This window comes from Periplaneta americana, chromosome 1, assembly GCF_040183065.1.
Source record: "Periplaneta americana isolate PAMFEO1 chromosome 1, P.americana_PAMFEO1_priV1, whole genome shotgun sequence".
Taxonomy (NCBI): domain Eukaryota; kingdom Metazoa; phylum Arthropoda; class Insecta; order Blattodea; family Blattidae; genus Periplaneta; species Periplaneta americana.
In genome coordinates this window covers 95,465,278-95,491,655 of record NC_091117.1, presented here as the reverse complement: position 1 = coordinate 95,491,655, position 26,378 = coordinate 95,465,278, and the positions used below count along the sequence as shown (strand labels likewise).

The 26,378-nt window shown below is 34.9% G+C and overlaps 1 protein-coding gene and 1 long non-coding RNA gene across 12 annotated transcripts in view; one reads left to right on the top strand and one right to left on the bottom strand.

Moving 5' to 3' along the window:
• Positions 1-26,378, top strand: part of LOC138698410 (uncharacterized) — a 375,207-nt gene that overhangs the window by 287,338 nt on the left and 61,491 nt on the right. For all 11 annotated transcript variants that reach the window (XM_069824370.1, XM_069824350.1, XM_069824341.1 and 8 more), the window contains one exon: positions 8,121-8,212. In XM_069824370.1, the coding sequence (XP_069680471.1) occupies positions 8,121-8,212 (92 nt within the window). The remainder of the gene's footprint in view (positions 1-8,120; positions 8,213-26,378) is intronic.
• On the bottom strand, positions 12,363-15,528 carry LOC138698401 (uncharacterized). The gene is made up of 4 exons (XR_011331866.1): positions 15,285-15,528; positions 14,739-14,840; positions 14,152-14,281; positions 12,363-13,056 (listed from the first exon to the last, which is right to left on the bottom strand). It is a non-coding gene; the product is annotated as an uncharacterized lncRNA (long non-coding RNA).

Here is a 26,378-nt window from a genome sequence, read left to right as displayed (position 1 = left end):
CGCCTGAAGTTAAGGGGTGCCGAACCTGGAATTCTTTCAAAAGCAAGTTAGAAAATTATCTTATGACGAGTTGACAAACTAACTACTGTTATTTTTAGTAGGTTATTTTACGACGCTGTATCAACATCTTAGGTTATTTAGCGTCTAAACTTACTGCTATGACAAGTGCTGTACTTATTGCATATTTCCACGTATTAGCTACATTTTTTTATATTCTAGTGATATTTACACTAGTGTCCAAAAGTTAAGCATAATTCAATATTTTGTTCCCAACCTATCAAAATGGCACCAAACTTGTACAAATGAATCACACAGGATCTGGTATGCAACAGAGTAACACATATTAGCAAATTTTATTTTATTGTGGTCTAGGGACACATTATACACAATTACTGTACAAAATCTGACTATCACGTCCACAACAATGATGGTGCTGAGCGGTTAATATGGGGTGTGGTTACCCTTCATGGCTACACAGGCGTCGCAGCGCTGTGGCATGTCCTCTATCAGGTGGTTCAAGAGCTCTGCAGACAGCTGTTCCCATTCCTGAGGAAGAACATTGTGAAGGGCTGGAAGTGTCCTCGGTGGAGGCTGATGGGTTGCAACTCGTCTTCCTAATGCATACCAGACATGGTCTATAGAGTTCAGATCCGGGGACATCGCTGGCCAGTCCCTGCGCCGGATATCTTCTCCCTCATGATACTCGTCCACCGGGTTGGCTCTATGCGGACGTGCATTGTCGTCTATAAAGATGAAGTGTGGACCAACTGCACCTCTGAAAAGTAGCACATGTCGTTCCAATACCTCGTCTCTGTACCTCTGGGCATTCACAGTACAGCTGTGAAGATATGCAGATCTGTACGTCCATTGAACATTATGCCTGCCCACACGAGTACGCCACCAACACCAAACGGACGTTTTCCCACGATGTGTGTGGGATGAAACCTGGTTCCACGTTCACTCCAGATTATTGTACGACAGGAATCATTGGTCAAACTGAATCTGGATTCGTCTGTAAACAGCACGTTCCTCCATTCATCCAAGGTCCAAGGTTGATGTTGCCGACTCCATTGTAAACGGTTCCTTATGTGTACTCGAGTGAGCTGGACACACACTGCTGGTCGTCTGGCACAGAGACGGCCTGCCCTGAGCCTCCGGTATACAGTTTGCCTGGAAACTTGAACGCCTGAGGCGGCTGCAAGCTCAGAAGACAGTTGTCTTGCAGGCATCGTCCGATTACGTCGTGCTGTTAAGGTGAAATGTCGGTCCTCTTGCGGCGTTATGACCCATGGGCGACCTCGTGCAGGCATATGACGAACATCTCCTGTGTCTTCGAACCGTCGCCAAAGCCTGGAAATGACACTTTGTGCCACATTCAAGGCTCGAGAGACTTCGGTCTGTGTCTGACCTGCTTCCAGACGTCCGATTATTCTACCTTCAAAACAGGGTCCAGTTGGCGTCTCTGTGGCATGTTGGTGCTGTCCTGTATACACTGTGATAAGAAACTGCCCTCTGTTCACAATGAGAGAACAAGAACGAATGAGTCGCACTGGGTCTGTTTGCTTACCTTCGAATCACGTGTTTATTCGGAGGGGAGGCGGAGGTTGGGGTACCCCCTCCTTATGCACAGAGCACAAGTACGATGCGTGATAAAGTTTTATAGCGATTGCTCACCGTTTTCCCTTTCATTTCTCTGTTTTACGAATTATGCTTAACTTTTGGATACTAGGGTATTTTATTTTATCTGCTTTTGTTTCATCATATTTCCCGATAATTCAGCTACTTATAATCACATTTTTCCTTGCTGTGTATACCTAAAACATTTATGTTTAGTGTATGCTTTGTAGTTTACTATTTTGTTATTATTATTATTATTATTATTATTATTATTATTACTACTACTATTATCATCATCATCACCACCACCATCATCATCATCAATATTATTACTGTCTCATATTTTTACACTTTGTATGCCTCATTTATTTTGATTTACTGTTCACATTTTATTATGCCTTTTCCTTTCTTTCTATATGTTATATATTATGTCTCATTTCTACTGACTTGTTTATATTGTATTATGACTATTTACTTCAGGTTTTTGTGTGTGTACCATAGTTATACTTTGTAAATTTGTAGTGTTTTTTGTAACGAAGTTTTACTCTTGGTTGATTGTTAGAAAAGGCCGTATGGCCTTAGCTCTCCCATAATAAACCATTATTATTATTATTATTATTATTATTATTATTATTATTATTATTATTAGTGCTAATATAAAGTAATACGAATACTACTGTTAATACTACTAATGCTATTACTACTAGTATTATTACCACTACTACTTCTAATGATCAGCCTCTTCAGGTAGTGCCAGCGACCTGGCTCCTAATCAGGTTTCAGGTTCGACTCCCGACTCTTGCAAAGGATTTTTCCTTCATTAGGAATTGTCCCTTAGGTTTAACTTTGATTTAGATAGATACAAGTGTTAGAAAAGAACTGGCGCACCCAACCAGAAATCTACTTTAAATATCTATTTAAGGATCACAAGGGGTCGCTCACGACCCGACAGACTTAACTCCGTACTACTACTAATATCACTACTAATTATTCGCCTAATAACAGGAATACTGCTACCAAACCAATCAACTTATTGCTACTAATACTAATACTACTTCTACTAATATTACTACTAAACTTACTTACTTACTTACACACTTACTTACTTACTTACTTACTTATGGCTTTTAAGAAACCCGGAGGTTCATTGCCGCCCTCACATAAGCTCGCCATCGGTCCCTATCTTGAGCAAGATTAATCCAGTCCTTACCATCATATCCCACCCCCTCAAATCCATTTTAATATTATCCTTCCTTCTACGCCTCGGTCTCCCCAAAGGTCTTTCCCGCTCAGGTCTTCCAACTAACACTCTATATGCATTTCTATATGCTACATGCCCTGCCTATCTCAAACGTCTGGATTTAATGTTCCTAATTATGTTATGTGAAGAACACAATGCATGTAGTTCTGCGTTGTGTAACTTTCTCAATTTTCCTGTAACTTCATCCCTCTTAGCCCCAAATATTTTCCTAAACACCTTATTATCGAACATCCTTAACCCCTGTTCCTCTCTCAAAGTGAGAGTGCAAGTTTCACAACCCTACAGAACAACCGGTAATATAGGGTAAACACGGGCAAAGGGTATAAGCTAAGAACAAACAATGCCACAGGCTATATTTTGGTGCTCCCGAAATAAAATCTTCATGACTTTGGTTGTGACACATGTTGTCCACATATATAAAAAACAGCAATTCGTTTCTCGTACCTACGGACAGTGATATGATTTGAGAAAGAAAATATAGTTAATTATAATAATAATCAGGGAACGGATTTATATGGACTAAAAATATATGAAATATGTAAATATATATGTAGTTATTTTTACCAAAATATGGAATTAAATATGGATTTTTACCAAAATATGGAATTAAATATGGACTTAAAATTATAAAAAAATGACTATGTACGTTAAATATTGGTACATTTTAATCAAACTAAACAAAAAATATAATGGACGTACCTTATCTTCCAATGTAGTTTCAACAAAACACAATTTTTATTGTCTGTTACCATAACAATAGGTTACAAACATTTCTTTCAAGTGCTGAAAAGTGAATCTTCTTCTATTGTCTCTGAGGATAGATTTATACTGACTAAAAGAGCGTTCGACGTCACAAGAAGTAACTGGTACATAATTCAATTTCACAATGTCTGCTGGGGATAAGTCCAAGTTAATCTTCACTGTTGATTCACCACTCATCACAGCAACAACCTTTTGTAGTTCTTCATATCCAGGGTTTTTTGAAAGTACAGTGTCCACCTTAGCTCTTACTGCATCTGCAACTTTACCTCTACCACGATTCAGTTGTTCCACAGTACTATTTATAATTTCAAAACTTTCAGATAGTGAAAGGTGCCTATTTTGGAGACTTTTGAGCGTTTTTATGATGCATGAAAATGTATGCTGAATGTGAGCTAAGTCATTCTTCACACTTATGTCACAGGTAACTGTTTTCGCAGTATCAATTGAGACTGCATCTTCAGAGTCCAATGCAAGGAGAACATTGTTAATAGAGTCTATATGTTCGGCATAATATTCAACTGCTTCTAGCCATGTACCCCATCTAGTTAAAATTGGCTTTGGTGGCAATGGAATTTCAGGGTACATTTCTTTCAACACGTTAACTCTACTGGGAGCTTTGAGAAATACTTTTTTCACTGATGAAATCAACAAATCTACTTTAGGGAAATTGTCTCTGACCACTTCTGCCACACGATGAAATGCATGCGCCACACAAGTAAAATGAGTCAATTTAGGATATACAACAGATAATGCTTGTCCAGCTTTGACCATATAAGGGGCAGCATCGCTAATAAAGAATAACACATTATCGTACATAATACCCTTTGGCCACAGGATACCCATAGCTTCGTTGAACAGTTTAACTATAGTTTTGTTATTGCACTTTTCTAGAACATCACAATGTAAAAGAATTCGTTCAGAATATTGTTCACTTAACAAACCGATAACTACATTACCAACAAGTCTACCTTCTTTGTCGGGAGTCTCATCAATGGAAACCCAAATTGAACTATCTTTAATTTCATCTCTTATCTTCTGTATTGTCTCATCGTAGATGGATGGAGCATACGTCTTCCTAAGTGTTGACTCATCCGGGATTGTATGTTGAGTATATTTTTCAAGGAATTCCCTGAAGACCTTATTCTTTAGTTTGTAGAGAGGAATATCAGCAGAGATGAGAGAACGGCACAGGTCGATGTTAAACTCAGATCTTACATTCGATGTTGTTGGTTGTGTTAAAAACAATTGTCTCTGCTTGGAATTTAGTTGTTTGTTGGCCTGATGTTTACTAGTTGTAATGTGTTGTTGCACCAGGAACTTTTGTGTAGATGATACTGCACACTGACACAAATTACAAAATAATATTTTATTGTCAGTTGATAAACCATCTTCTTTAAATTCTGAAATGTAACTTGTTAGTTTTGATTTTAAATTGACTGAATGACGTACTTTTGGCATATTTACCGTCTTTATAGTATGATTTACAAAACTGAACCTATGTGTACTCTGACTGGCATTTAACTGTTGAGCTGCACAACTGAAGTCTGTTAAAAATTTTAAATTAAATTAATACAGTTTTGTAACTTACTTTCCCATTGTTGATAGGACTGCTAATTTTCAAATAACTCTGATGTTAAAGGGATTACTGAACATGTGTTTAAATCTCTATTGTTGAAATGTATTTTTAAAAGTTAATGGAATTTTGTTTTGTTTTATTGTTAAACCTAATATAATATGGACTGTTTTATATGAAATATGGAAAATATATGGAAATTAACGAAAATATGTACTAAACTCTAAAATATGGAAAAATATGGAAAATAAAAGTAGGATTTTTCAACCCTACACATTGTGAAACATAAAGATAATGCAAAATATAAATTATATTAGCTTTATAAGTAAATATGTATTTACATATAAATCCTTTCCCTGATAATAATTAACCCGGGCAAAGTGAATATCCCTATAACATTTTCACATTTCTATTTAATTTTTATTCACTGATAATAAAATTAAATCAACACATAAACACGATGTTAATGAGTTACATTAGACGATAGGATATGCTATTTACAGCCCATTACAGCACGTTAGATTAGTACAAAACACAAATTTGAACAAGGTGACGTTTCACTAGCGCTGAAGACTTGGATTTCTTCTGCTTTTGCTCCTCCCCATAAGTTACTTCTCTTTCAACGTTTTAATCGATATAGATGTAAGAACTTCAGAGCGGATAAGTTACCCACTTTGCCCTATTCACTTTGCCCGCAGGCCCCACTTCGCTTTTCATTTAAGGTTGTACAAATATAAACGTCAATAATCTTCTTCGTAAGTACGGCATTTTAGAACTAATTCTATCGCCTATATATTACTATCCCATAACAAAAAAATTCTGCAGTATTGTGTGTTGTACATTTGTTTCTCTTATCTTAAAATATTTTAAGAAAACAGTAAATTTTCTTCAAACACACGCTGACTTCTTCTCTGGAATGACGACAAGTCAGTTCCAGCAGCAAAATCTGGTTGGGATTCTTCCCCAACATAGCAGAAAGCGCTACCTGTTGGCGTTTCTAAGAAATTTGCATTATTCTCTTTGCCCGGGTTATTCGTTTTGCCCGGGTCTCTCCTAACTGTTTTATAAATTCTAACTTTCAGCTTTTTCGAGAGCAGACTGGATGATAAAAGCTTCTCAACTAAATGATAACAGGCATTTCCCATATTTATTCTGCGTTTAATTTTCTATCGAGTGTCATTCATATTTGAAGGGTCCACTGCAAGAATGATGGATGTCACTTTCTTGTCGAAAATGAACCAATACTGTCAATGCATAGCTTAAGATATATAGAATGTACATAGAGAGTTATATGGCATTAACACTGATAGCCATTGTCCAGTAATGATCGGAAAATCACAGTTAAGCTTTGAGCGCTAAGCATTTCAAACTTTCAATTGCTTCTCCTGCAAAATGTATTCCAAATGACATTTCTTGCAGTGGACTCTTCATTTGTTATTGTTGCTCCAAGATACTTGAATTTTTTCACCTTTTCAAAGAGAAATTTCCAATTTTTTATATTTCCATTTCGTACAATATTCTCGTCACAAGACATAATCATATACTTTGTTTTTTCGAGGTTTAATTCCAAACCTATCTCCTTATTTGCTTGAAGTAAAATTCCCTTGTTTTCCCTAATAGTTGTGGATTTTCTCCTAACATATTCACGTCATCCTTATAAACAAGCAGCTGATGTAACCTGTTCAATTCCAAACTCTCTCTGTTTTTCTGGACTTTCCTAATGACATATTCTAGAGAAAAGTTGAAAAGTAAAGGCAATAGTGCATCTCCTTGTTTTAGTCCGCAATGAATTGGAAAAGCGTCAGACAGAAACTGACCTATACGGACTCTGCTGTATGTTTCGCTAAGACACATTTTATTCGAACTAGTTTCTTGGAAGTACCAAATTCTATAAGAATACGAGTATTTTATAAAACTTCTCTCCTAACCGAGTCATATGCCTTTTTGAAATCCATGAATAACTGATGTACTGTGCCCTTATACTCCTATTTTTTTCCTAAAATATCTATCGAATACAAAAAATGTGATCAATAGTCGATCTATTATGCCTAAAACCACATTGATGAACCCCAATTATTTCATTTACATATGGAGTTAATCTTCTCAAAGAATATTGGACAACATTTTGTATGACGTCAATAAAAGTGATATTCCTCGAAAGTTACTACAATTAGTTTTTCCCCCTTTCTTAAAAATAGGGACAATTATGGATTCCTTCCATTGTTCTAGTACAATTTTCTTTTCCCAAATAGCAAGTATAAACTTATAAATATCACTAGATAATGCATTTCCATCTTCTTGTATTAATTCTACTGGAATTTGATAGAAATATTACTATTAAAACTAATAATAATGTTGCTGCTTCTGATACACTACTAAGTAATACAGATACTACTGCTACTAATACTAGTACTAGTTTCAGTACTACCGTACAGTAGCATTTGGCTTCCCTTGTTATACTAAAATACAGGTTAACATTTTAATAAGGGGTATGTTATAATAATTTGAAATTAAGTACCGAATTTGAAGAAATGATGTTGGAGTTGAAATAGTTAATGGAAACTTTTTCTTCGTTTTTCTACATACAGTTTTAACACTTATATATCACTTATTAACTTTTCAACTTCTTTACTATGTTAATATTTAGGAATTTACCTGGGAACTAATTTCGAAGTGTTGTTCTTCTTGTCCAAAGCCTAGTCAACTTTTTCTCACAATCATTGATGCCAAATTGAGTGATATAATGTAATCCACTATTGGGACCCTCATTTATAGGCTACTGAATTGTGTAATTACGGAAGGAGATAGTGGCGTGAGGTCAAAGAGGTAAACATTTATATCGTGAATGTAATGACACGGATCTATACTGTTTCATTACAATTAATATTAAATTTCTTGCAATTTCAGATCGAGTTAACTGTCGATATCGTCGAACTGCTAACGACTCTTCAATTAGAACGTGGCCAGATCGCATATTACATTTTCACAGCAGGAAAAAGGTACATTCCTTCAGTTATTATTTCAATTCAAACGTAAAAATTTCAATAGAGTTTGATGTCAATGCCTATTATTGGAGAAAAATTCGTTACGGCACCGGGAATCGAATCCAGGACCTCTCAGCTTTGCGCGTTGAACGCTCTTTCCATCTGAGCCGAACTCTCCTCCTTTGTATCATCAAAATCATCTCGAATTGACATAAAATCGCGTCTCGGCATAGCTCAGATGGAAGGAGTGCCCAGCGCGCAAAGCTGAGAGGGCCTGGGTTCGATTCCCGGTGCCGGAACGAATTTTTCTCCAATAATAGATATCTACATTTTGATTACATGTTATACTCTTGATTATTCAATGAAAACGGCGAAGCCTCATATAAGAATATATTTGATGTCAATATTAATCCTCGTTTAATGTCTGCATATTTATTATTCTCTAGTACAGTTCTATAATCATTTTATTTAACATTGTCCGATTTACCAGCATTCCTCTTAAATTATTTGAGAATAAAGAGAAAGAAGACATAGTTGAGGAAGATCAAAAAACATTTTACAGATTTAGAAAACAGTGAGGTTTATAAGTTAACTCAAATATCAACTCTTTCTTTATATGGTGACTTAATGTTGAGTGATTAAAAAAGTATGGTCATAAGTTCGGTAGCGAGCACAACGTCCAAGCAGAACTACTTGATACATCGAAACAGAAACTCCTGCTTGCTGACAAGATAGACTCCATTGTTACCTTCAAAACTTCGGATTACAAAGAAATGTTCACCATAGCCTATTTCAACAGTGTACAAACTTGCCACCAATTACAAAGCAGCTTCCTAATATCTGCAAGGAACGTCAATATATATATGGAATCCCCAGAGTTTAGAAGAGTAGGCCTGTGCACCTATGAAATTCTTAGTTAATAAGTAGGCTTTACTCTTTATCCCTTACCCGAGAAAAACCCCAACTGCGACCGTGTCTGCCACAAATGTCACTTTGGATTTTTCAATGAAAAATTCCAGACCTGAGCGAGACTCGAACCCGGGCCGCCTGCGTGATAGGCTGGAGGTCTGACCACTCAGCCACCGCAGGGGTTTGATGTGCTGCTTACTATTGTATACCTGTTTGACAGGATGTTCCTGAGAGCGAATATGACAATGCAAAGAATGGAAGACAATCAATTTCCATTAACCCTGTTTTGGAGAGGAAACTTATAGCAACGGGTGTGTATGAAATTGCAATCTAGTTACATGAAAGAAAATGAATCTGGAGAAAAACTAAAAGCTCTTCTAAAAACGTGTTCGCGATTCTCCTGTTACAACGCTGAACATATTTAATCAGGAAGCTTTAAGATAGACAGTACCTGTTCTGTACAAAGAAGGCTTTGCACTCAGTTTAGACGATATTTTGCCGGAAGCTCGGAAAATAAGAAAAAACTAGAAATTAAAATTTCATGTTCCTCATTGCGGAAAGTACTAAAAACTGTTGGATTTCAGTACAGCAGAAACGAGGAGAATAATAAATATGCAATGGAACATGGCGACATTTTTGCTCATTGCAACGAATAGTTAAGAACAATGAGAAAACTAAGGGAATTAGGAAGACCTATGATATTTTTATGAAATGATTTATAATGTAGTTCTGTATTTTGCTTTCATATATCCCTTCAGTTGAATTTGCTGTTGTCAACTTTGTTTTGGAACGTCCTATACAGTAGCTCCACCTCGAAGTGGAGATGGTCAGACCATAGACAAATAAATAGAAAGACCCCCAACTCAATGCATTACCTTCGACACGCTATTGACGCGACGTCGAGACACTTGGCGGCAAAACATCGGAACTAAATCTCGTTACACATAGCGGCAGAATGCGGAACTACATCCCTTGTTACACGGCCCGATCGGTATTACAGGTATCCGTTATGCCAACATTAGAGCACGATCGGTACTGCAGATACCTATTATACCAACACATACTGGTATTTTTCATATCGCCAAAGGAGTGTGTAATGGTTTATCAGTTTAAATAACATGTTTAACCACAATATTTATATCACATTTTTGTTTTAACATGTGAATATAAATATAATGGTTGAACATGAAACTGAAAACCATTAACACACACCGTCATTTAACCCTTTTATTAAATTAATTTATCAAATTTGACTAATAAAAGTTTTTGCATCTTCTAGATCAAATATGTAATTGAGATACAGGATGCGAATAGGATAGGATACTTCTCTCCAAAACACCTTAAGCACTATTTTTAAATAATGTTATGTATCATGTATTGGAAGATAAAAACAAAGATTGACTTTGGAATACTGATTTCGAAGTTATTATTGGTCAGTTATATAATTATAATTCGCTCTTAATTTTTTTATGTCAAACATTAGCTTGAAAATAGTCATAAGATGTTTTGCTGTGACATAGTACAACGCATGTTCATAAACATTTATAAAGCACCGCTTTATTTGTTTTACACCGTCAGAGCTGAACATCTATTTTTAAAAGTAACTGCCATTAGTTTAATATATGGATATTAAAAATCTAAGTAATCAATAATCACCACTGATAAAGAATACAAAGAAAACTATTTGTCTACAACAGACATAAAATTAACTTAGACTTTTAATAAAAACACCATTAAGAAATACAAGTAAAAAAATTATTTTTCATTCTCTGATGTATAGTTGATTCAAAACACTGAACATATTAGAAAAAGTGCAATACAATTTATTAGAGATAAGTCTATACTTCGCAACATTTCCTAATTTTGAGCTTTGATACTGAGTGTTTGATTTGATTGTGGCCCCATTGCTCAAAATATGTTGTTGTATTCTAATGCCAGGGGTTTGACAAAGTCATTTGATCTCTTGCACTCCAATATTTTTCGAAGATATTATCATGGCCAGCCACTGAAGCACAGATTTTGAGGTGTTCCGAATCCATTTCTTGGTTTGAGTTGCACATTGGGTAGTTAGGGGACTGATATATTCCAATTCTATGGAGGTGTTTGTTTGGCCAGACAGTCATGGCCTGTTGCGAATCTAAATGCAGCTACAGACGATTTTAGTGGTAAATCGGGAATTAACAGTGGATTATGATGCAGAGTGTTCCATTTTTTCCCTTGAGATTTGTGTTATCAAATTTTGTTTGTTGAAGTCTAAGTATGTAGATTTAATAAATCTTTTCACAGAGTAATACGTAGATTTAGTAACAGGTCTGTAAGTAGCAGTGCTGCCCTTCTTTGCTAAAGCATCAGCATTTTCGTTTCCCAGGATTCCACAATGGGATGGTATCCACTGGAATACAATTCTTTTATTGAGTGATATTAATTGAGAGAGCATTTTAGTTATTTCTGCTGTTTGAGATGAAAGTATGTATTTAGAGACTATTGATAGAATAGCTGCTTTGGAGTCTGACAATATAACTGCATATAATTTATTGATGTGGCATAGAAGATTCCTGAGACTTTTACTTATTACAATGATTTCTCCGTCAAAACTTGTTGTTCTACATCCAAGAGATCTATAAAGTGAGAAGAGACAAAATATTGTACCATATTTACTCTCTTCTTAGCTGATGTTATACGACAAGCATTCCATTATAAAAAATTTAGTTGCTTCTGTACCATTAAAGTAGTCCCGCCCAGAAATCCGATTGGGGGACTATTTTGCTGCATAGAATTGGAATATATCAGTCTCCTAACTGTCCATTGTGCTACTCAAACCAAGAAATGGATTCGGAACACCTCAAAATCTGTGCTTCAGTGGCCGACCATGACAATAATTTTTAAAAATACTGGAGTGCAAGAGGTCAAATGACTTTATTGTCAAATGCCTGGCATTAGAAAACATCAACATATTTACTCTGGTCATGATAATATCTTTGAAAAATATTGGAGTGCAAGAGGTCAAATGACTTTATTGTCAAACGCCTGACATTAGAAAACAACAACATATTTACTCTCTAAAAATTCTAAATAATGCACCCAAATCTCACCAGTTGCAGAAGCTGCAGATTCGTATCGCTGCCACTGGACTCCCTCCTATGCCCTATAGATGACACAACTGAAATGCTCAATGTACTAGTAATTATTATTTGTATTTATATTACTATGTGATGTTAACTTAGGGTCTTAAAGATCGTTAGATTCATCATTGCCCTATATATTACAAAAATTATATTGCTCATAATGTAGAAGTCAAGTACTCTACTTTTTTTTTTTTCAGATGAATGAATGAATTCCCCTTATTTTCCTTCAATTAACTGAAGAAATCAACACATTAAACGAAATGAGATAACAATGATAATAATAATAATAATAATAATAATAATAATAATTCATTTTAGTACCGAGGTCATGGAAAGCATGGGGCTCTACCTCCATGCCCCCCAAATGCCTTCTTGGCATGTTACGGGGATACCTTTACCTTTTACCTTTAATAATAATAATAATAATAATAATAATAATAATAATAATAATAATAATAATAATAATGATGAATGAAGTCCATTACCATACACTTGTCAACAAAATTAAACACAATTTTGTTAAAAGATAAAGACAATGAATGAATCACTTAATGAAAGAGAATACAGGTTCAAATTGATGCCACAGTGAAGTGCAACGAATGAAGCAATTATGTTAGGTGGTGAAAAAGGTTAATGTAAGTAGGCTGGTGATGAAGTGGGTCGTAGTTCTTGAGTGGGATACCAAGCATCCCTTGATGGAATGGCCCCTCTTTGTAAGTTATATCTGAAGTCACCATTATACTGATTACTGCGAAATGGCTTGCACATATATAGGCCCTTCTGTAAGGATGAGGATTTTCTGCCACAGCTGCCCACATGTGGTACCTGTTACAATCAAAATTCTATTATTTTCTTAAAAAAATACACAAACCAGGGTTGGTATTAATTTAAATTAATGATTTAATCATGATGTAAATAAAATAATTTTCATTTTATTTACATCAAATAATTGTTACTACTTAAATCACAGATTAAAATTATATGCACCTAACATGATTAAGATGAGAAATTAACTTCCTGAAAAAAAAATATATAAACGTTTTTACATATGACTGTTCTGCTGCTTCTTAAAACTATTAGCAATATATATGAGTAGCAAACTTGCATCTCTGCAATGAACAAAATATTTTCTATGGTGAAATATATTTTTCTTCCTATGAATTCATATAAAATTTCACCACAGAAAAATCTTTGTTTATTACAGACATATAATTCTAGCATTTTCTGAAGAAATGGACAGGTTTTGAATGTTTGCTTCTCATATGTCTTTTCCCAACTCCTAATTAAGGAGCAACAGAACACATGGTACAGGTAGTCAAGTAGAGCCTACTTTCCTACTTTCGGAATCACCACCTAATTAAAGCACAGTATGATGCTGAGGATTGAAATGAATAGTTGTAGCTCTTAACAATATTCAAAGTAAAAGTTGCACAATGCCAAATGGACTACGTATTTATTCTGAAAACACACAATGCTAAGCTCTTCTGATAAATTTATTTGTAAATATTAATCTCCCTAAATAGTTGAATTCTTTTCTAATGAATAACAAACTGAGCATAATATCTTGCCTAAGTCTAAGCTAATTATTATTATCATTAAGTGCAGGTTATTAGTGCTGTAACTCTTCATGTATTAATAATGAGGCCTATGTGTAAACATAGTAAATTATTTTTGAAGAGATGTTGTTAATTACTTAAAATAACACATTAACAAATTACACAATTATGTAGGAACTAATGCACAAATTAAGTTTAAATGAATTACAAAAGAAGGCAAAAACTCATTTTAATAAACAAATATGAATTTGACAAATAATTCTCACTTAAATTAAAAAATCACTACAGTTTACCAACCCTGACTATTTACTGATGATATATAAGGATATCTTTGCATTGAGCTTATGCCAATGCCATTGCTTACCTTTTAAGCTGTGCTGCATTACTTGGCGCAGGAAACAGGAATAACCAGGTCTTCTCATTACTAACCCATTTCTGACAGTACACTGCAGCACATTCACAGTGTAAAACTCCGCCATTTGTCTTTCTATTAACTGAAACAAACCAGCAGTAGCCTAGTATCATATAGTGCATTAATAACACTACATTTCATAGAACAATTGAAGGATTGCAGTATAATCAACGTTTGTGAAATATTCCTGGAAGAATTCTATCCACGAGTCTATAAAAATAATAAATATCTCCGGCAATTTAACTCTTTTTATTTTATCAAAATTATTCCAGTAAAGGTACTACTGTTAACTGTAAAGTCAAATTTCTAAAATATAGCTTTTCGGGAACAACACTTCTTTACTATTGCATTACCAAGCTAAGGTACCCCCGCCGATCCTTTGGTAACGCAACTGTAAAGAATTACACCGAGAACAACATATTTAGTCATATCAGATTCTGTCCCACGAATTTTAAGATGTCTGACCAACTTAACTTAGCTATATACAAAAATAAGATGTTCGTTCATACCCAAAGTGTATATTAACTCTGTTAGCTTACCTTTAAAGCTCTTGGCGTAATTGTAGTTAGGCCTAATACACAGAAATCATTTCATCATGTGGTAGTGGTAGAAGGAAGGTAATCGCGTTCTGAAGTTTATCCCTGAAAACAATTACAGATCTCAGTTTAATAAACGTTTAAGATATGATGGAAGAATTCAGTTTAAATTAGAAAACATGACGGTGCAGTTAAGCTGCATCTACACGGTTCAGTTTTTCATGCTCGTACGCACGCAGTCTGGGAAGAATATTGAAAGAATCAAGTTTAAAGCGCATGTTGAATTAAGATACATTAAGATTTTCTATCTACAAGGTACGCCATATTAATATTAAAATACCAAAATACCATGTGATGGAGTGTAAACACCGATTATAGTTTCACTGACCAAGTTCTGCAGCAGCGAAAGCTAAAATAATATATTATCCTGCACATTGTGTGCACTTCCGTTATTATTAAATACCAATCTTGCAGGCATTGCTTGAATGTGTGAAGTTGAAAGAAAAGTTGAACCGTGTAGATGTAATCTCAAACATATTTCTTTCTTACCTTTAACGTTGCGAATTATTTCTTGTTGCAGGAAAGCACTAGTAACTTCTCAATTAACTCGATCTGTTCAAATTTCTTCCTTAAGCAGCCATGTTCGTCCATTCCATAATTTATACAAGATTTAAACAGAATAGGAATGCCAACATCCAACAATTGATCAACTGAACAAATGAGGTTAATAGGTCATACACAGTACACTAATATGGCTACTTTGTCCTCGAATGAAAATGCAAAATAACTATATAGTAATAGTAATAATAATCCAAATATTATAAAACTGACACATTCTGTAAATAATGGATATTAATAATATCTGTTTAAAACTGTCATATTGGCAAAACTTATAACCAAAGAACTTTCGAAACCAAAGAGTTTTGTACTGCTAATTTTACAAAACTGTGATCGAAATACAGCCAGCGCTGTCCTGACCACATGCGGCAAACTATGGAACATCTATGAGCATCCAACATCTATCATTTGAGTTAAACCCCCCTGGGTCAGACCATTCGAATTTCAGCGGGATGTTTCCTTCTGTATAAAAAACAGAGTATAGATGATTTAGCGTCAAAGAAATTGGTAATAGTGAGATGGTATTTGGGATATCAGCCGGAGGATTCTCCCTGTAATTACCTTACATTCATCTTACAATTGAGAGAACCTAGGAGAAAACCGAACCAATTAATCAGCCCGAGCGGGAATCATACCCACGCCCCACAGTGATCCTTTTTCGCTATCTGGCCGCGCAAAATACAAAAATTGAGTAGGCCTATCACATATGTTCATGTTTTATGGAGTTTTTAATTACTATAATATCCAAGGATACAAGATTTGGTCCACACCTGTGGAGTAACGGTCAGCGCGCCTGGCTGCGAAACCAGGTGGCCCGGGTTCGAATCTCGGTCGGGGCAAGTTACTTGGTTGAGGTTTTTTCCGGGGTTTTCCCTCAACCCAATACGAGCAAATGCTGGGTAACTTTCGGTGCTGGACCCCGGACTCATTTCACCGACATTATCACCTTCATATCATTTAGACGCTAAATAACCTAGATGTTGATACAGCATCGTAAAATAACCCAATAATTAAAACATAAAAAAAATACAAGATTTGTTACAGTTACGCTTATTTTGTGCAGCCCTTGTGTTGTAAAAGAAGTCAGAAATATGGCTTTTCTTATCGCATCCCCGGCCTGAAGCCGAACTCATAATTTATGTTCGATAACTGTGCTTGAAAGGACGTATTCTTTCCGACGATTTCAATCGGTTACTAATGGATATGGAAGATCTAGGTATGTGCTATGTTGTGATATTTTAAAAATCCCACACAACTTACTACTTTAAGGTGAAATTTGCTTGAAAATTGAGAAATTATTGCTATTTTAACTTCTAGTTTTGAGTATTTTTACACCCGGAAATTTAGAATTTTCAACGATTGGTCAAAATTTTTTTTCAGAAGACTAAAGCCAATACCTTAATCATTCTCCTATATAAAAACTAGTTGCTACTTTTTGCAACTTTGCGTGTTTTTCAGGTTTTAGTACTGACGGAAGAGGTATCGCGGAACGATCTTTTTCATGTTTGACACCATAGCCTACAGATGACAAAAGCAGAAAGAAGTGACGAACTATGTAACTGTTTAAAATAATGATTTGAAAACTTACAGATAATCCGTTTTAAAGATACTGTTAAGATTGTTAATTTTGCTTGATTGTCATCGAATCCTGACATGAGTAAATAAAATCCCAATCACAAAAAGAAGTGGCTAGAGAGAAATTTGTTTTATATGAACAAAACATAGAAAAAGTTTCCATAGGTGGCTTGTCATCTAATGCTGAATATGCTTTTGGTGTCGTCAGATCGTGTAATAAGCAGTCTCACAAATAAAACGCGAAAGAAAAGTAGACATAAGTTATACTCAATGAAGTTCTTTGTTTATCAAGACCCCGCGCCCGCTTCAGGAACTTAATCCTGAAGCTTACAGCAGCATGAGAACTAAATATTATTTGACACTGAATTACATTAAAGGAAAAATTCGTAGTGACAACTGTTCATTATTAGTGTACGTCATGTCATCTTCCTCAGTACTTCATACTTGTAACATTTTCCTCACAATTTATAATAAAAAACTAGCTATGTCATAATAGAAAACACTGAAGTGATAAATGTGTGGTACATCCCTGAAAATGAATGATTACAATACCACCCTTCTTAGAAGGACACATAAGTAGCACATAGCTGCAGGAATGGCACGCGCCTCACTGTGACTGTAGAGATGAAATCATTACTGTGAATATACGTATAAATATATGTAGAGAATATACAGGAATACACTCATGTGCAATTGGTTTTAATGTATTATGTATTTTGTTATGATAAACTTGTTAAAATCTGAGGCACCCACTACTATCTCTATGGAAAGAAAATGTATCTTACTTGATTAACATAAAGGAAACCATGTAGTGTTTTCATTGAAATATTATGTCATGTGTGAAGTTAAGAGTGCAATGAAAATAACAATTATAATGTAACTGATTTCTTCCATGTATTTTACTTAGGGCCTATATATTTCATACATGCAGTGATGAAGACCTCAAGTTTTACAGTGTTGTTGCCTATAGAATACCTATGTCTGTGATTGAGAGTAAATATTAAGCCTAAATTGAATTCGAATCATGTCGATACGGATAAGGAAAATTCTTAACATGAGTACAAATTGTTATTCTAATGTTTCTATCATTTTAATACTGAATCGAATTTTGCGCGGCCAGATAGCGTAAAAGGATCACTGTGCGCCCTAGCCCAGTTTGGGAGTAATATTCAAACGGCCCTACCGCTTAGACTACGCCGTGACTTCTGAAGAAGTGGTCAACACTGTAAAATGTAAATTATATGTGTATGCACCAATGACACCGTGGTTACTTTCGCCTTGTCTGTGACACTGGTCTTCCATCCAATCTATCCGGGTTTCATTTTCGATCTGATAGTGATGAAATTTGTGGTGGGAAAAAACAGACATTGCAATGGGTTTTTCTCGACATACTCCCGTTTCTCCTTTTATTACAAAACTCTCCTCAGTCTCCTTATTTCACTTGTCATCTGCAATAGTAAAAAAAAATAGGCTATGATGAAGTCTTGATGGTAGTAGGGCTTTTGATGCTGATATGGCTTGGTGCTACGGGCCCTGAGTTTATCAGGTAATCGTCTGGGATTGGACCTGCTCTGTCCGAACTGAACTGAAGCAGACGATCCGCCTGACGTCATCAGATTCACGATTGTCACCCAGGCCATCTGTCAGACTGGAACAATAATTTTCTCATATAGGGCTTGGCTTATCTTAGCTTTCCGAGGGCCGAATCCAGAAGAGATCCTTGCAGTTAGGTCGCATTATAGGGTATACACTGCACCAGAGTGCTGCATTGGAGTTAAATCGCTCGCTTGAACTCGGTCGAATGTCGCACCCTCGAGTGAAATAAGATCGGTCGTGATACGCTCGTAATAAATAGAAGCACAGTACAAGGTCATCTCACCGACATGTCTTATCTTGTATGGAAGGCGACAGATAAGATACACATATTATGTTTTGCTCACACGGTAAAAATAGGCTTTATTTTCTGCGTTTATGACAAACGTTTAATGGAACAGTCTAATGGAACGTACCAAAACAGTAACATGACGTTATAAATAAAATAGTATGAAAAACTTCGATATACAGTTATTATTGCTAATTAATGATTATTCAATATTTGATTTACTACATATATAATATGATAGGTCCATACATAGTGTTCCGTCTATATACTGCGACAAAGTAGAAACGTTTTACAAAATATTATTGATATAGCAGTAGATTAATAACAATATTAGTACAGAGATAACGTCACGGAAAATATAATAAAACGAATAATCATCCTGCACAACTGTTACAGACGCAAAGATTGATACACTAATTTTATTATTAGAGATTACTATTATTACTAGAAAAATTGATATGGTTGTATTGTATTGTATTGTATTTATTAACATTCCATGGTATTCATACATTGCTTTACAGCTAGAATATGGAACAAGTCAAAAAACTTAATACTATTATAAAGTCTTAATTTATAGTCACAGTCTAGATGAAATATATACAGACGAGATTTACAATATGGTCCACTAGCACAACACAAAGTTTTAGTATCAATTGCATGAAGTGTTATTGAATGTCATGAATTCACCTACAGAATAGAAGGCGTGAGAAATTAGGTACTTCTTCAATTTGGCCCTAAATAATTTTATGTTTTGAGTTTCATTTTTATATCGATAGGGACGCTGTTAAAAATTTTTACTGCCATATAACGCACTCCTCTTTGATAGCACGATAGACTTGCCGATGGAATATGAAAGTCATTTTTTTGACGTGTATATATGCTATGAACTGTTGAATTAGTTACAAAGTTTTCACGATTACATACGAGGAAGATTATTAATGAAAAGATATACTGACACACCATGGGCATTATTTGTAGTTTTTTTTAAATAGTCCTACACGATCCCCTAGATTTGGCACCTACTATCATTCTAATTATTATTTTTTGTGGTAGGAGTATGCTGTTACTATTTGTAGAATTTCCCCAGAATATTATTCCAAAACTCATTATCGAGTGGAAGTATGCAAAGTATATTGTTTTTAAGGTATTGATATTTACTATCTTTTGCATAGATCTAATAGCAAAACAAGCTGAATTTAGTTTGGGGGTAATTTCTTTAATATGATTTTTCCAATTTAACACATTATCGATTTTTAAGCCAAGTAATTTTGTTGTTGTTTCTAATAGGGATCTATTGTTAATCATTGCGCTAGAAATTTGCGAGGTTGAATTTGCACAGGATTTAAATTCAATTATATTAGTTTTGTTACAATTTAATATCAATATATTGATTGAGAACCAGTCACATATTTTGAAGAGAATTTCCTCTGTTGAAGATTGGAATGTGTTGGCGTTATTGGCTGTAATTACTATACTTGTGTCATCTGGAAATAATATGGGATGACCTACATCTTTTATTAGGGGGGCAAGATCATTTATAAACACTAGAAAAAGTAGGGGACCTAATATTGATCCTTGAGGAATTCCATTATTAATAGTTCCCCATGTCGATGCAGATTTCATAGTTGTATTGATTTCAACTTTCTGTTTCCTATCTATGAGATATGAGTGAAACCATTGGTTCTTGCATTATCGTGATTGTGTTCTCCGTTTATAATAATTACATTTACATCCAATAACATCTATCAGATGTAGCAAAAACAAAATCACTTCTGTGTGGGGGAAAACAAAATTTACCTACAACATTTATATTACATTTTAAAGCAAGTTCTGTAGTTGTACTATGGAGAGGTTAGTTAACACTGCAAAGTTTTGAAATGATAAACATCTATGATGTTACTACACAGTTCATCACTGTAACAAGAACGAATGCCTAACGCTCGGCTTATACCGTTCGAGGATTTATCGCTCGTGACAATTTTACCCATTATGCTATGAACTACTTGGCGCTGCGAGCGAAAACGTCCGATGCAGACCTCTGGTACCAATATAAGCCTAAGTACATGTAGGCCTTAACTGTATCCGGTTTTGGTATCGGAAACCCAACTAACCAGCCAGTCAGTACGGTTAGTTTCAATGTATTCAGATTACCTGCTAACTCAAAACACAGTGTTTTTTTAACCCTCCCCTATGTCACTGATGTCATATGTGACATTCTGAAAGTCCGCCTGAAGATAATTATGTTAAAGGTAATAATCGATTTTTCCAACAGAATAACATGGCATGCCAGCTTATCACTACCAATATGCAGAGGTAGGGCCTATTATGTCTTCCTATAACCGCATCGTTTTGAAGTAAAAACTAGGCACATCCAATGCTACTAATCTCTAATTGGCTAATATAAATGCGTTGAAACGTAATGTAATATAAGAGTATTATGTAATATAGGGTAAAAGTGCCTAATTCCTTTACATACTGTATTTAATAAATTCTATATTTATGCCAAAATTGTAATAAAAATTTTCAAATAACACCTAAGTAAATATTTGGGGCTAAGCGGGATGAAGTTACAGGAGAATGGAGAAAGTTACACAACACAGAACTGCACGCATTGTATTCTTCACCTGACATAATTAGGAACATTAAATCCAGACGTTTGAGATGGGCAGGGCATGTAGCACGTATGGGCGAATCCAGAAATGCATATAGAGTGTTAGTTGGGAGACCGGAGGGAAAAAGACCTTTAGGGAGGCCGAGACGTAGATGGGAGGATAATATTAAAATGGATTTGAGGGAGGTGGGGTATGATGATAGAGACTGGATTAATCTTGCACAGGATAGGGACCGCTGGCGGGCTTATGTGAGGGCGGCAATGAACCTTCGGGTTCCTTAAAAGCCATTTGTAAGTAAGTAAGTAACACCTAAGTGACGTTATTAGGACCTTTAGCTACAGTTTTTACAACATTCAGTGTCAACAGTTTCAGAAATTTAGTATATAATATATGATTCTTCATTGTTATACAGTGGCTCCTAAATCCGTGACAGGGACCCAAATTCCGTGATAGTGGTTTCCTAATTCCGTGAGTGATATCCTAATTCCGTGATACTAAAATAATCCTCATTAACTGCTCAGAAAACAAGCGTGTACTTGGAAAACACAATAAAGTCATGGTATATTGTTTTAATATGGATTAAGAAAGAAATTACAACATATAAGAAGGGCCTAAGTGACAAATTTCATATAAAATACTTGTGTAACCACAGGAATACATATTAATATATTATAAACAAAATAAACTGAAAGTTAAATTCAATACAAAATTAAATTTGAATAAATTCAATTATAACACAATTATTTCTCATTATTTATATTCCTAACAACAGCAGTAATTAAATTACATATATGCCCTATCATTTTATTATAATTATAATTGATGTTTTCTATAACTCATTTCTATTATTATTTCCACGAACTATTTTCTTTCATAGACATTAATTTTCACAATTTAGCGTTGGCATCACTGGTCGAGTGAGCCAGGAAGGAGAAATATGAAAATAAATCAGACAATGGGAAAGCTCCTGTAGCATTGTTATTTCTCACAATGTTTAAATAATCATACACATTGATTCAACTGACTATAATCTACATTAATATATCATTTTTATAATGTTATATTAATTCTTACCTCAAATATAAAATGTTTCTTCAGAAGTGGTCACAAGAGAAAGAAAAACTTACTGGTCAACCACCTTTCACTGAACAAAAGCTTCTGCAGTCGATTGCTTCTATTCAAAAGGCGGGTAGTCAATAGAATTGAAGACATTTCCTGGCATCTGTTAGGTATTTCAAAAACTTAAAAGTCAGAGACTACAACTCCATGGTAGTCAATTGAAATTTTATCACGGGATTAGGGATATCACAGAATTAGACACCTTTACTCTACATTACGCTAAATGAATTTAATACACAATATGACAAAGTAAAAAAAATAGCAATTGTGCACCGAGAAATAAACATGAATAACGATGTTTAATTAATAAAGCTAAACTACAACCTAAATACATAAAATATTGAAATTCATAAAGTCGATCGCTGTGGAATAACGGTTGGCATGTCTGACCGTGAAGCGACCGGGCCCGGGTTTAAATCCTGTTTGAGGTTGGTGGACATTTTTTGCTCTGAAGAGAATAAAGACATATTGAAGTAATTCTCAGAATGGAAACAGATTGTTAACGACTTCTTTGTTGTAGATTGAAAATAAATTATTATTATTATTATTATTATTATTATTATTATTATTATTATTATTATTATTATTATTATTATTATTATTATTATTATTAAAACTGAAAAGGAACTCCCTTTTCAACAATACTGACTTATTTACGAAACCGCAACACACTGAACTGACGTACACGTACGATCATTAAGTACCTGAAACTCAAAATTGATAGCCTTCAAGAATAAAATAAAAAAGTTAATTTATTCCTACGTATTGTTTTCTGTTTATAGCTTTAAATACGTAATACTATTTTTATTGGTCTTAGACTAGAAAACGGATGGTACCATTTTCAGTACAGTGAATCTAAAATGTGTGGCAGAAAGGACGGTAACGGTAAATTACAGGACAGGATTAACGTCAGGAGGACGCTAAATCGGCATAGGCGGCATTGGATGAAGTCATGTCTTGCCATTGATCCATCACCGAACTACAAGTATGGGAGAATACAACACTATTTATAAATTAGAGCTTAACTGAACTCCGAGCGAGTTACAAAAAAAAGAAGCATTCTCTTTCCACATAGATCTATCATTATTTACTTTTCCATTATTCTCCATCATCATCAGCAGCAGCATAATTCTTTTATTACGAGCGTAAAGTATATTAAAGTATATTCACCGCCTGTGGTGCATTCTGGATAGTCTCTGACGAACTTTTCAGCTTTTCAGAATTAGCGACACCTACGAACCCACTCGTCAAGTCGGAGCGAATGACAGCAAGTTAAAGGTCCTGTCATTGGACAGAAAGAAAACATTACGTGTACAGCGTATGTAATATAATACTGCAAAAAATAATTTGGAAATTTTCACTGAAAATACACGACTTCAACATCGTTTACACCGAAAGAGTGGTTCTGGGAATGTCCTTAGTATGGCTGTTTGCCTGCCTGTATATAGTTTATCCTAAACTAATAGACGGATTTTGTTGGTATTTAATATCTACGATATTATTAAATTCATCTGGGAACACTGCGTACAAATATGTGGCAATTTTAAAAAAAGATTAATGGCTCTATTTTATTTCAAAAAGACACAATAACGATACAGTCGTATAACAAATCTAACGATTTCCTTTGCGATTGTTATATTTCGTAAAATAAAGTAATCAATGAAACTGCATAGTTAAAAATATAAGGAAATATAATTTTCTAAGAGAACTTGCTTCATTCGTTTAGCATTAAAACTCTCAAAATCCACATTAAAAAAACGAGACGACCGTGGGATTGCAATCTCCAGTGTAAAGTACACATTTATATCATAGGCTTACGTTTACATCTTAAAACTCTCTAATAATCCTTTTCAAAAACTCCCTGAAAAGTGATTTTTTTTTCAAAATTGTCTGTATCCGTTACAAGACGGGTTTAAAAACTTACTGCAAATACATACAGAGTGTTCTCAGAAAACCTCCGTGATTATAAACGGACATTTCATCTCTGCGGTAGTCGTGTGTCTGTGGAAATTGTGACACCACAAAGAACAACTCAAGAATTGTATAATGCATGCTTCACAAACACTCGTTATGCACCCAACGTGTCACACACCAGACATATTCCCACTTATGCCATACACGCTCCAAAATACTCGTATCTACTGAAATGAGCTCATAAGCAAACATTCTGATGAGGGCAGGTAAAAAAGTTAAAATGTTTTCGTCCACTTTGTTAATAATGTCAAAAGAAATGCTTATACAAATTTTGGCCACTAGACCGCAATTAAGAGGCCGTCCGGAAAGTGATTTTCCCTAGGATAGTTTACAGAAGAAAGCACAATTGCATGGAAAGATTTATTGAAACAGATACAGCAATTTTTGCGCTATTTGTCAACATATCCCGTACTGGAATTGAGACATTTGTCATACCATGGGATCAATTTTTGTATCCTTATGTCGTAGAAGTAGCCGTCTGGGATTGCGTTTGACAGCCGTCTACACCCCTCTGTCGATCCCATGATATGACCAATGTCTCAATTCCGGTAGGGAATATGTTGAAAAATAGCTCAACAATTGCTGTGTCTGTTCCAATAAATTTTTCCAACGAAATTGTGTTTTCTTTCTGACGAACTTATTTCTTTACGGCTCTCGTAATTGCGGTCGAGTGGCCAAAATATGTGTAAGCACTTCTTTTGACATTATTAACGTGGTGAAATAAAAAAAAATAACTTTTTTATCTGCCCCTATCAGAATGTTTGCTTGTCAGTGGCACCGAAGTTATGATGTCGCAGTTCTTGCAGATTATGAGGCGGTTGAGGTACATAGATGATATCATTCATGTATCCTCATGAGAAGTCACTGAGATTCATGTCGGGGGACCTTTGTGGCCACTTGTAGAAAACGTTGTCTTGGTCTCCAACGCCTTTCCACCTTTATGCCAGTTGTTTATTAAGATGTTCACGAACATTTGCTATAATGCAACAACACAAAAATAACAAAAGATTGGCAAACCCGAACGGACGAAACCCATATTTATTACCGAGTAACGACTTCTATTCGCTTCTGCTGCCATCTATTGTCTTCGCCGGCATCTATTGCCTTATACATAAACAATATTGAAAAGTAGAATGCTATGAGTTGTCCTTTCTTATGAAACTACACGCAGTATAATGTTTGTAATGTACACTGTTACGAAATTTATTATATCCGTTTGTGATCACGGAGGGTTTCTGTGGACATACTGTATTTCTCTTTCATAACTTTAAAACGTTAAATTTCTTTGCATTAATTTGTTTGAATATAATCAAGGCAATGCTTACCTTTGTAACAACAACGAAGTTTTCACAATGCTTTGATGGACGGGAATAACTACAAGTCAGGTTTTGGCAAAGTCAGATAAGAGCATATTCGAATCGTCACTCTTTATCTATTAGTGGTAAAATAGATGCAAGTCAAAAATAACATGTAGAATGTAGAATTGGTTTTACCAAAATTTTAAATATACAATGGCTCAGTGGGATACGCAGAATTTTGTCAAGAGTGGCGTCATTATTAAAATTGTTTTTAACTTACATTACCGGTATTTTAAATTAGGGGGATGTGAAACTATTTCCGGGAAGAACGTTTGCGACAATATCGTCACACTGCGGCTCCGAAGAAACATTTGTCAATGTGAAATTTTCACTAACCTCGCGAGAATCACTCACTATACGAGTTTTTGCTAAAGAATTGTGAAATTGAGCTTCGCGGTCGGTTAGAAATATCAAAGAACCCGGAACGATACTGTGAAGTTTAGATTAAAAATATGAACTGTCAAATGCACAAAACGTCAAACGAAAGTTTCACAAAAAAAAAAGT